This window comes from Amblyraja radiata, chromosome 1, assembly GCF_010909765.2.
Source record: "Amblyraja radiata isolate CabotCenter1 chromosome 1, sAmbRad1.1.pri, whole genome shotgun sequence".
NCBI classification, from domain to species: Eukaryota; Metazoa; Chordata; class Chondrichthyes; order Rajiformes; family Rajidae; genus Amblyraja; species Amblyraja radiata.
This window is the reverse complement of record NC_045956.1, coordinates 61,639,643-61,651,871: the sequence shown is the minus strand read 5'-3', so window position 1 is coordinate 61,651,871 and position 12,229 is coordinate 61,639,643. Positions and strand designations below refer to the sequence as shown.

Here is a 12,229-nt window from a genome sequence, read left to right as displayed (position 1 = left end):
TTGGGAATTCAAGATTTAATTTATTAATTCTAGGTACCATGATTTTACACCATTAACAGCCAACATCTGATTACCTGGGAAGAACTGATGAAGCACACTATAGTTTCTACTTTTTTGTGGCTTTTAGAAGTATTAAGAATGGAGCAAGCCTCAACATCTGAATCAAAAAGACAACCCAGGTTTAATTTCTGCATCCTGCACAGTCCCCAAGGCATTATATCACGACCTGCGACGGGTGTGCATTTCTTCCTATAAACATTGTCACTTTGTTATTTTACTACAACATGCAAGTTCTACCACATTGTTTCAGGCAACAAGGGACATCGAGTCAACAATGGAATGACAACTGGCTACTTTTTTTTTCCTCTTTAAAAACCACAGCTTATGGCTGTGAGTACTTGGTGCCAGTTTATTTGTGCCGAGACTGGACCAATCTAACGCATGCACAGGAAGTGAGAAGCGAGGGTGGTGCAGGAGCAGTTCACAGCAGACGAAGGTGACCCAGTGACAAGACACTGAACAGGCAAGTAGGATACAGATCTCAGCTTTCTATCACCAGTCTTTGCTCCGTCACTAATGCCTGTTGGGCTACGAGTTTATTCTCGTGGCGACGAAGCTTTGACACAATCTCTTTGAATGGCATGTCCTGCGCTTCCTTCCTAAGTTGTTCTGAAAGAAAGAAAAAAAATTCCTGATTTACAATCAATAATTACAAATAAGCAAAACTGTATTTTTAAAAATCAGCTTTTTAAGTCAGGCTGAGGCAGGTTTCTGGACATTATAGAACAGTCAAGCACAGAAACGTGCCTTTCGGCCCATAATGTCTGTGCCGAACATGACGGCAAGATAACTAATCTGCTCTGCCTGCACATGATCTATATACATCCATTCCAAGCATATTCATAGAGTCACAGAATCATACAGCAATGAAACAGGCCCTTCGGCCCACATGCCCATGCTGACCAACATCTACATTAATCCCACCTACTTGCCTTTGGTCCATATTCTTCAAACGTGTCTTATCCATATCATGCGCCTCTTAAATGCCACTGTCATATCTGCCTCCACCACCACCCACTCCTGGCAGCACATTCCAGCCACCCACCTTTTCCTACAGTTTTTCTGTGTTGCCCACATATCTCCTTTAAACTTTACCCCTCTGAGCTTAAAGGCATCAAAAATTAAAGCAGGTTCTTGAACAACTGGGCAATTGGGCAGAGGAATGGTTGGAGTTTAATGCAGATAAGTGAGAGGAGGTGCATTATGGGAAGTCAAATCAGGGCATGACCTTCCTAGTTTATTGGCAGGGCTCTGGGGAATATTTTAGTGCAGAGTGATCGAGGAGTGTTGTGTTTACTTTGGAGATACAGCACGGAAACAGGCTCTTTGGCCCACCGAGTCCGCACTGGCTAGCTATCCCCATACACTAACACTATCCTACATACCCTAGGGACAATTTTTCAAAGCCAACTAACCTACAAACCTGTAAGTCTTTGGAATGTGGGAGGAAACTGAAGCAACCAGAGAACACCCACGTGGTAACAGGGAGAATGTACAAACTCTGTACAGACAGTACCCTTAGTCAGGATCGAACCGGGTCTCTGGCGCTGCAAGGCAGCAACTCTAACGCTGCGCCGCCTGCGCCCTACGTGTTGGTACAATTTCCCTGAAAATGGCGTCACAGATAGATAGTGACTTTTGGCTTTTGGTACATTAGCCTTCAACAGTCAGGGTAAGGCGTATAGAAGTTGCGATGCTATGTTACAGTTGTACGACATTGGTGAGGTCGCATTTAGAGTATTGTGTCCAGTTTTGGTCACTCTACTGTAGGAAGGATGTCATTTAGCTGGAAAAGGTGTAGTGAAGGTTTATGAGGATGCTGCCAGGATTTGAGTGCCTGAGCTATAGGGAGAGGTTGGACAGGCTAAGATTTTATTCCTTGGAGCGCAGGAGGCTGTGGGGTGATCTTATAGAAGTGTATGAGGTCATGAGGGAAATAGATAACTTGAACCTGTGCCTTTTGCTCAGAGTAGAGGAAACTCAGACTTCTTCAAAATCTGCAGAAGGGTCCTGACCTGAAACGTCACTTATTCCTTTAGTCTAAAGCTACCTGACCCGCTGAGTTACTCCAGCATTTTGTGTCTACCTTTGGTATAAACCAGCATCTGAAGTTTATTTTCGATAGTAGAAAAATAAACATTAATGGATTCAGAGAATTAAAGAGTAAAAACTGAGCCTCGGTGCCCTAAATATTACAAAACAGAGTTCTTAGGCATCAAATGCTGCATTGGTATCTTACAGAATTAACTAAAAATAGCACCAATCTTGATTGTTTATCGAAGCATGCTTCTTGGGGAAAAAATGTAAAAGGTCTTATCCAAATGTAAACATCAATATCACTGTTATGATAGGCAGATAACTAGCAGCAGTTTAAAAAGGCAAAAAGTAATTATATAAATACTATCTAATATCTCCTGGGTGACTCAGTACCAACCAGTTTAGTTACTCTCAAATTAGTGTCCAATAGATTTGCCAGTCAGCATCAATTGCAAACAAAATTGAGCAAAAAGTAATTTTAGTTTAGTTTAGAGATATAGTGTGGAAACAGGCTCTGCGCCCCACTGAATCCACACCAACCATCGATCGAGTTCTAGCCAAACACTTGGAGCAATTTACAGAAGCCAATTAAGCTACAAACCCGCATGCTTGTGGAATGAGGGGAAACCAGAGCACAGAAATAATACCCACAGTCACAGGGAGAACACACAAACTCCGTACAGACAGCACCTGGTCAGGACCGAACCTGCGTCTCTGGCAGTAACTCTGCCACTATGCCCCCCTCAATTCTCCCAATTTTGCTAGCCCTTGCTGTCTCCTCCCCTTCCTTAACCCTCTAGCTGTCTCCTCCCACCCTCCCATCCGCCCGCGGGCTCCTCCCCCTCCTCCCCTTTTCCTTCTTTCTCCCACCCCCCATCAGTCTGAAGAAGGGTTTCGGCCCGAAACGTCGCCTATTTCCTTCGCTCCATAGATGCTGCTGCACCCGCTGAGTTTCCCCAGCAATTTTGTGATGCCCCCCTCAATGTTGCTTTTGTAAGGTGCAATATTTAACTCCAAAGAGAGCCATAAATGATGGGAGTTGATCTTTAAACAGTGCAAATACATCACACGATATGGGGACCAGATGAACAGTATTGAATTTAGCAGTACTGCTAAAGATCTTTAGAGATACTCTCACAACCCTTTAATTTTAATTGAACCTTGTAATTCTGATGTCCGAGTGTCAGGCAGAGCAACTCCTCCAAAACAACACCAATGACATTCACATCTTCCCTCTCTCCACCCTCTCAATACTTTCAACTGCTTTTATGATTAATGAGATAGTGATGTAGCTCCAAGCCTAATCAACTTCTAGGTGTAGTAATAAAGTGTTGTAAGTATCTGGCACTTAATTAACATCTGGCCAATTCAAAATTGGATTGTATGACAAGCGATTATAGCACTGTGTGGAAGGCAGCCTTGCCTGTTATTAGTTTAGCTTGAACAGGCATGCACATCACATGCTATTAACGTATGTGGTACAATAGCCCACTAATTATAAGACTAGATATCCAGTCCATAACTGCACCATGCTGTAAGTGGAGCCAAGAGGAGGCAGCCAATATCGTGAGTTGCTTGTCTCAATTTAAACCAAATGCTGAAAACACTCAGCAGAACAGGCTGTAGACAGTGCAACAGTTAATGTTTCTGGTCTGGGACCCTTCATCAGAACCGGGAGAGAAAAATACGTTAACTTTAAGTAGCAGAAAAGATAGGGGAAGGATGGATAGGAGAAAGGTAATATCTCCATCAGATGACAGGGGCGGTGCAGTGGTGCAGCTGGTCGAGCTGCTGCTTCTCAGTGCCACAGACCAGGGGTTTCATCCTGACCTTGGGCGCTGTGTGAAGTTTGCACGTTTTCCCTGTGACCGTGTGGGCTTCCTCTAGGTGTTACCTCCACGCCCCAATGACATGCAGGTTTGCACGTTAATTGGTATCTTTAAATTTCCCCAAGAGTGTAGGGAGTGGATGCAAAGGTGGGATAACATAGAACTAGCATGAGCAGGCGATCATTGGTCGGTGTGGGTTCGGGAGCCGAAGGGCCTGTTCCTATGCTGTATCTCTAAACTTCATAAAGTAATTAAGATCGGCTAAAACTTGTGTGTCTATACAATGTGTTGTTCATGCCACAGGAATTAAACAGCTGTATGGACATCAACAGGATGGCTGGATGCATAACGGACTACATCAACTTCTGTAGGGATGTTGTTGTGCCAGTAAGAACTGTTTGTTGCTTTCCCAATAACAAACCTTGGATTACAAGCAACATCAAGAGCCTCCTAAACAAGAAAAAGGAGGCTTTCAAGGTTGGTGGTCGGGAAAAAATCAAGAGGGTACAGCACCACTTGAAAAGGAGTATGAAGCAGGCAAAAGGGGACTATAAAAGGAAGCTGGAGAAGAAACTGCAGTACAACAACATCAAAGAGGTGTGGAGAGGAATGAAGACCATCACTGGCTTCAAGGAGAAGAGAAGCCAGCCGTCAGGAGACGTGGACAAGGCCAATGAGTTTAACCTGTTCTATAACAGGTTTGATCTGGTATCCCCTCCCACCTCTACAGGTGCAGCCTCTCCCCCACCATCATCTCCACGAGGCAGCCCCCCCAACACCACAGCTGCAGCACCTCCTATGCCGGCATGTCCTCAACTGTTCTTCACGGCGGACGAGGTGAGAGCTGAGCTGAGGAGGCTGCGTGTGCCCTGGTAAAGCAGCTGGCCCTCATGGTGTATGTCCCAGGCTACTAAAAGACTGTGCGGCTCAGCTGGCGGAGCCGCTCCAGACCATTTTCAACCTGAGCCTCCAGTCAGGGAGGGCACCAGGTCTGTGGAAAACATCATGTCTCGTGCCGGTTCCCAAAGCAGGGCCGCCGACCGAGATCAACGACTACAGACCGGTGGCCCTTACATCCCATATCATGAAAACAATGGAGCGGCTACTCATTCGTCTCCTGAGACCACAAGTCCAGCACGCACTCGACCCACTACAGTTTGCATACCAGGAGAACATTGGGGTGAATGACGCAGTCCTCTACATGCTGCACCGGATCTACTCCTTTTTGGACAAACCCGGTGGCTATGTGAGGATTATGTTCTTCGACTTCTCAAGTGCGTTCAACACCATCCAACCCGATTCTGAATGACAAGCTTAAGAAGATGGGGGTGGATTCCACATTTATCTCCTGGATATACGACTACCTGACGGATCGACCAGTTTGTCAAGCTGGGGGGCAGTGTCTCTGGCACAGTGGTGTGCAATGTTGGAGCCCCACAGGGAACGGTTCTGGCCCCGTTCTTCTTCACCCTGTATACAGCAGGCTTTAACTATAAGTCTGACATATGCCACGTACAGAAATATTCAGATGATACAGCGATTGTGGCATGTGTAAGGAACGGGCAGGAGGAGGAATACAGGAACTTGACCAGTGCCTTTTGTGCCTGGAGTGAAGAGAACTGTCGCATCCTGAACACAACTAAGACTAAAGAGATGGTGGTTAACTTTGGCAGGTCCAAGCTCCCCCTTCAGCCGGTCAACGCTGCAGGGGCTGACATTGAGGTGGTGCAGACATATAAATACCTTGGAGTGCACCTTGATAACAAACTGGACTGGTCTGTCAACTCTGACTCCCTCTACAAAAAAGGCCAGAGCAGACTCTTTTTCCTCAGAAGGCTCAAATCCTTCAATGTGTGTAATGATATGCTGCACATGTTTTACAACACTGTGGTTGCAAGTGTTATTTTCTACGCTGTTGTCTGCTGGGGCAACAGCATTAGTGCAAAAAACAACAAGAAGCTGGTCAAACTGGTTAAACAAGCTAGCTCAGTGCTGGAGGGGAGAGTAGACTCTGGGATGGATGTGCTTGAGAGGCGTATGAGGCACAAGGTGCAGGTCATCCTGAAAAACCCCGGGCATCCCCTCCATGTAATTCTGGAGAGTCAAAAGAGCACTCGGAACAACAACCGGCTCCTCTCTCTGCCCTGTATAACGGAGCGGTTCAGGAGATCCTTCACCCCTGCAGCCATTAGATTTTATAATTCGGACCGCTAGGCTGTAGGGGGATGCATTTTGCAATTTTTAATTGTTAATTATTGGTCTTTTTAAGTATTTATTGCTCTCAGGTAGTGTCCACATTGTATTCTATGTATTTTCTGTCTGCGTTCGTTTTGAATCTGTGGGTTTGTTGGTTGGGGGCTGCTGGACATCTGAATTTCCCTGAGGGGATCAATAAAGTATTTATTATTATTATTATTATTATTATTATTAGTATTATTATTATTATTATTATGCCAGTGTACAAAAATAAAGGAAATCCTGAACCACAATTATTACAGGTAGAAAGAGCAAGTTCTCACACAGACAGAAAAAGCAAAGTAGGTAAAGTGGGAGAGGTCAATATTGAATCGTGAGGTTGGGGTGTACCCAAGTACAGTGGGCAGGCAACAGAAAGCACAGCAACACGGAAACTATTTTTATTAGTTCACAAATAATGAAAGGCTATTTATACCTGTAATAATAGTGGTTCAGTATTTCCCTCTTTTGTACAGTCTGGCCAAGACGTTATATAGACAAAGAAGTTTTATTTGAATTGAACTACAACCAAGTTTAGAGAGACAGCGTGGAAACAGGTCCTTCGGCCCACCGAGTCCATGCCGACCATTGATCGCCCGTTCACACTAGTTCTATCTTATCTCACCTTCTCATCTACTCCCTACTTGGGGCAATTTACAGAGGCCAGCTAACTTATAAACCATCTAGATAGAGTGGTCGGAGAGTCTAAGAGCAGAGGGCACAGCCTCAGAATAGAAGGATGTATCTTCAGAATGGAGATGTGGAGGAGTTTGAAGGTGGTGAATCTGTGGAATTGAGTATTTTTAAGCAGAGATTGGCAGGTTCTTGAATAGTAAGGGTGTCAAAGGTTATGGGGAGAAGGCAAGGAAATGGGGTTGAGAGGGAAAGATAGATCAGCCATGAATGAACGGTGTAGATGGGCCGAATGGCCTAATTCTACTCCTATGACATGAACACTCCAGTGCATTAAAACACACATGCTCGACAAAGTGATTTCCCCAATCTGTACTTGGTTCCATAGCACCAGTTCAAGCCAGCCTGAGCTTCCCAAAAGGGAAGGACAAAGGTTAGGACAGGAGGTGCATTGTAAAGAAATGTTATTATTCCTATACCATTCTTCAACAAGACCTCAGTGGGAAACCTGGAGTGGAAATCAATGGGTATGCACACGGCCCAAAATCCCGAGTTCACTGGCAAAAAACACAAACATGTTTATATTGCTATCAACCTGACACCAGACTTGGTGCAGTAGATGCACTGCATCAGCTGTATTATTATTATTATTATTATTAGGCAAGGCTATGCATTTCACAGAAATTATTGGTATCCACCAGCTACTTACCCGAGCCCATTATGGTACAAATCATGATCAGTGAGTTGTACTTGATTTCAGGAGCACTGATATCATCAGAAATTAGTTTGTGTAAAATTTGCACCAGTTTAGCATTGGCCAGATCCTGTTCAGCTGTACCTAGTGGGGGAGATATCAATACAAATCAAAACTAAGCAACAGACACCAAATGTTATTTAAAATTATAAGCATTTCCATTAGACACCAAACAATTTGCTGACTATGAAGACCCACACATAATAAATTCGTAGGTTAATATCATGTCTCGCTGTACTGCACTGGAGAATCACTGTCATTGTTTCCTTGATCTAACACCAAACCTTTTAATTCAAAGGATGCCACCATATGTCTTGAACATCTGACCATTGTGTGAAGCAAAAGGAGTGCGAGAACAGCAACCAAAATGAGGGTCTTCAATTTAAATTTAAAAACTACTTTAGAGGGCCAGGTTAACTCAGTATGGAAACTGAATAAAAATAATTAAGCAAAAGGGAAAATTGAGAGAAATGTTATAACTCACTAACCTACATTCTGACGGGGGGAAATTCAGAAAAAACCATGGACCAAACACTGCTCACAAGTTATATTATTAGATGAGGCAGCCAATACTGTTGCTAAACCCAAATGCAAAGAGCAACATTAAAAAAAAAAAATCAGTGATGGATGTCAAAACAAGATATAAACTTGCAATAGGGATAAAAGATGAATTGTAAGAGCGACTGTGTAAATGGATTCACCAAAGTAAATTATAGTTCCGCACCAAGAGAGAAGTTTAATGGGCAATAAGGATTTGTCCAAAAAGTTTAACAAACTTAGACGTGACTCTACAGTAAAAGGCAAAACATTTGTGAAGTAGTTGGGATACCAAGAAAGTATATAACAGGGAAGTATATTTGGCAATTGAAAGAGAAGACACAAGGGACTGGAGATTCTGGTTTACAAAAATATCACAAAGTGCTGGAATAACATAGCGGGTCAGGCAGCATCTTCGGAAAACATGGATCGGACCATATAATACGACCTATTCATGTTCACCAGAGATGCTGCCTGACCCACTGAGTTACTCCAGCACTTTGTGGCAATTTAAATAACTAGCTAACCTCATCCCACACAAGATCTGCAGCCTTGCAGGTCACATCTTTTCAAGTACACATCCAATTTAGCAAGGCATTCTAGCTCAATCACTGTCACCTTTGGTGAAAATAGTAATCTCTTCTTTAATCCGAATAATAATTTACAGCAATTTACTCTAGATTTTTTACTCCTCTACTATAGAAAATAGGTTCTTCCTCATTACTCTAGATACCTCAATTACATTTCCTCAGCTTCCCGAGTTCCAAAGGAAACAATCCTAGTTCATAAGGTTTTCCAGAGTTACAATTTCCAGTCCTGGCAATATCATTGTAAATCTACTATTTAGAATGAGTGTCAGGAAATTGGAGGTTATAAATTCGCATGGATTTATGACTGATTAAAATGCAAATAAAAGTGGAATAGGTCGGCTTTAACAGAAATACCATCTATATCAATAATGACATGAGATGACCATGTATGATGTATCCATGTTTATATTTTAAATGATAGTGAAAAAGTGGACTGTGAGGATAAAACAGTGATGGTACACAATTTAAGTGTAATAATGTGAGTGGTATAATATGGATGTGTGTTATCCAATTTGATAGGAACAATAGAAAAGCAAGATTCTCTAAAGATATTTCTAATCTAAAGATGTAATTTCAAAAGCAAGAGTCTGAGAAATATTGGTAGAGATACCAGTGTCTTTGTATAGATCGACATGAGTAGATAGTATGAAATATCCCCCCCCCCCCCCCCCCCCAGCAGGAGTGTCTAAAATCAGGATTTGGAAAATTAAAGTATGATTTGGAAGGCATGGTTGAAGCAGAACAACTTTTTAGTGATGGTTATAAAGGGCTATGACGAGATATCTGGTATATGTAAAGAAATGCATTAGAGGCCCTGCAATGAAGGTTTACTGGACAGAATCCTGGGATACAAGGATGATCTCATCAAGGTGCCTGGCCTATATTATATATTAAAAGTTCAAGTGAGTTTATTGTCATGTGTCCCTGTATAGGACAATGAATGTCATCTCATTCAAATATTCATAAAAGAGTATGGAAAATATTTCACGAGTGGATATATCTCTTGATCCGGAAGCACCTATTAGCGGACATTAATTTTTTGAAAGTCCCATTTAAAAAAAAAAAAAAAGGATTTTTTAAATTGTGAGGTGGAGAAAATACCTGCAGAACGGTACATCTGCAATAATATACATAAGAAAGCAATGTGGAACACTGTTCACCAGTGTAATTCATCACTTTTCCCCACAAACAATTTACTGGAAACATTCTCAAAACTAATGTGGCCCAACTGGCTGGAGTTTACAGACATCTACCACTCTTCACAACTCCAGACTGAGGTACCCCCACCCACTCCCACTGTTCTAAAAGGATATCCATAACACTGGTGCCCAAGAGCAAGGTGACATGACTCAACGACTATTAACCAGTGGCACTCACACCTATTGTGATGAAGTGCTTCGAGAGGTTAGTTGTGACACAAATCAACTCCTGTCTCAGTAATGACCTGGTCCTACTTCAAATCGCCCACCACCACAGCAACTCAACAGCACATGCAATCTCGCTGGCTCTCCAGTGGACCACTTGGACAACAGGAACACATACGTCAGACGGTTGCTCATCGAGTACAGCTTGGTGTACAACACCATACATCCCTTTCAAACTCATCGTCAAAAGCTCAGGGAACTAGATCGCTTCTTCTCCCTGTGCCACTGGCTCTTTGACCTGCTCATCGGCAGACCTTAATAAATATTGATTGGCAACAACACCAGCACAGCAAAACCTCAGGTCTGTGTGCTCAATCCACTCCTCTACTCTCTCTATACCCTTGGCTGCTCCAATGCCATCTTTAAATTTACTAACGATATTACGGGACAGAGTACAGGAGGGAAATCGATAATCTGGTTGAATGGTGCCATAACAACAATCTTGCTCTCAACGTTAGCAAGGCCAAGGAGCTGACTGATGACTTCAAGAAGGAAAAGCCTAGGGACAGTGGTCGAGAGCATCAGCAACTTCAAGTTCCTGGATTACACTTGTGTAATGTTCTGTCCTGGGCTCAGCACATTGATGCAAAGAAAGCTCACCAATGCATCAACTTCCTCAGTTATTTGAGAAGATTTGGCACATGGTCGAATGCACCAGCTCTTTATTAGAATAGAAACAAATGTGTTCCAAAAACTAGTGTTTTCTTTTTCGTCATCTGCACTAAGTTTCCCAAAGAAGAATTCAAGAATAAAGCGAGAATGAAAGATGAAAAAACCTTCAGTGATTAATAATTATTAATTCAGTGATTAAGTACCTCAGTGGAAAATATGGCCTACATTGTCCTTAAGCCAATTGCAACAATAATGAAGGTAGACATAGTGAGGAAAGTTACTTCTTTTCAGTCACAACATACTGAAAATCAATGGATGATAGAATTAAAACTAATCTTATTAGTTAGAAAAGTGAGAAAATTAAGTGTAGAACAAAGCCTACAATGCTATACAGCACCAAGGCTGGCAAGAATAGTGAAGATGAATCTACAATGGAACCCACAGTCTTCTAGATGGAGAACTTTGGTATTTCTAGTATTACAACTGATTTGGCATTCTGTAGCTTCTCTTCTCTCCCGGACATATGTTGGCAATCTCTCCCTACCATCTGCCTCAAAAGGGCCCAAAGTATCATCAGAGACCCACACCATCATCTCCCTGCTACCTTCAGGTAGAAGGTACAGGAGCCTGAAGACTGCAACAACCAGGTTCAGGAATAGCTACTTCCCCACAGCCATCAGGCTATTAAACCTGGCTCGGACAAAACTCTTATTATTGGTGGCCCATTATCTGCTATTTGCACTTTATCAGTTTATTTGTTATTGTGTGTATATATTTATATCGTGGTATATGGACACACTGATCTGGTTTGTAGTAAATGCCTACTATGTTCTGTGTGCTAAGCAAAGCAAGAATTTCATTGTCCTATCAGGGACACATGACAATAAACTCACTTGAACTTGATCTCCACTGCAATCGGTCTGAAGAACGGTCTCTACCCGAAACGTCATCCATCCATGTTCTCCAGAGATGCTGCTTCACCCGCTGAGTTACTCCAGCACATTGTGTTTTTTTTGTTTTTTTTAATGTAAACCAGCACTGCAGTTCCTTGTGAATCTATTGGCAGATATGTTTCCAAACATAAATCTTCACTATCCCAAGAGTTTCCATGACCCAATGGAAGTTACAACTGCGAGCGGCTCACAGCTTCATGGGAAGCCCACAGAGCCAGGCCCCTGCGAGCGAACCAGAGGTCCAGTGGATCACGCCTCAGGGGGAACCCGCCGGTCCCCCGTGGCCAAACGAAGACCCAGCGGATCGCAGCCTGCAAGATATTGCCAAACCGGTCCCCTGCTCCTTGGACCCGGCGGACTGCCTGCCTGGAAGGGGAAGGCCATCGTGACAGTCTCTTCTTGTCCCCTGAAGACCAGAGGATGGAGCCAGGGATGATAGGTGAGGAGCAAGGCCGGTAGGAGAGGAGAGTCTGGCCTCGTGGTCGGTTGCAAGCAGTGCCCCAGGGGTACAAAGGTTGACTGGCGACGAGAGGGATGTTGCGTCAAGAAAGGAAATGGCTGGAGG

General features: G+C 43.2%; 1 protein-coding gene across 2 annotated transcripts in view; it reads right to left on the bottom strand.

The window, feature by feature from the left end:
* The window catches only part of rap1gds1 (Rap1 GTPase-GDP dissociation stimulator 1), an 80,475-nt gene continuing 68,246 nt past the window's right edge, over positions 1 to 12,229 (bottom strand). For both annotated transcript variants that reach the window (XM_033022658.1, XM_033022667.1), the window contains 2 exons: positions 7,504 to 7,632; positions 1 to 669 (listed from right to left, as the gene is read on the bottom strand). In XM_033022658.1, the coding sequence (XP_032878549.1) occupies positions 542 to 669; positions 7,504 to 7,632 (257 nt within the window). In that variant the 3' untranslated portion in view covers positions 1 to 541. The remainder of the gene's footprint in view (positions 670 to 7,503; positions 7,633 to 12,229) is intronic.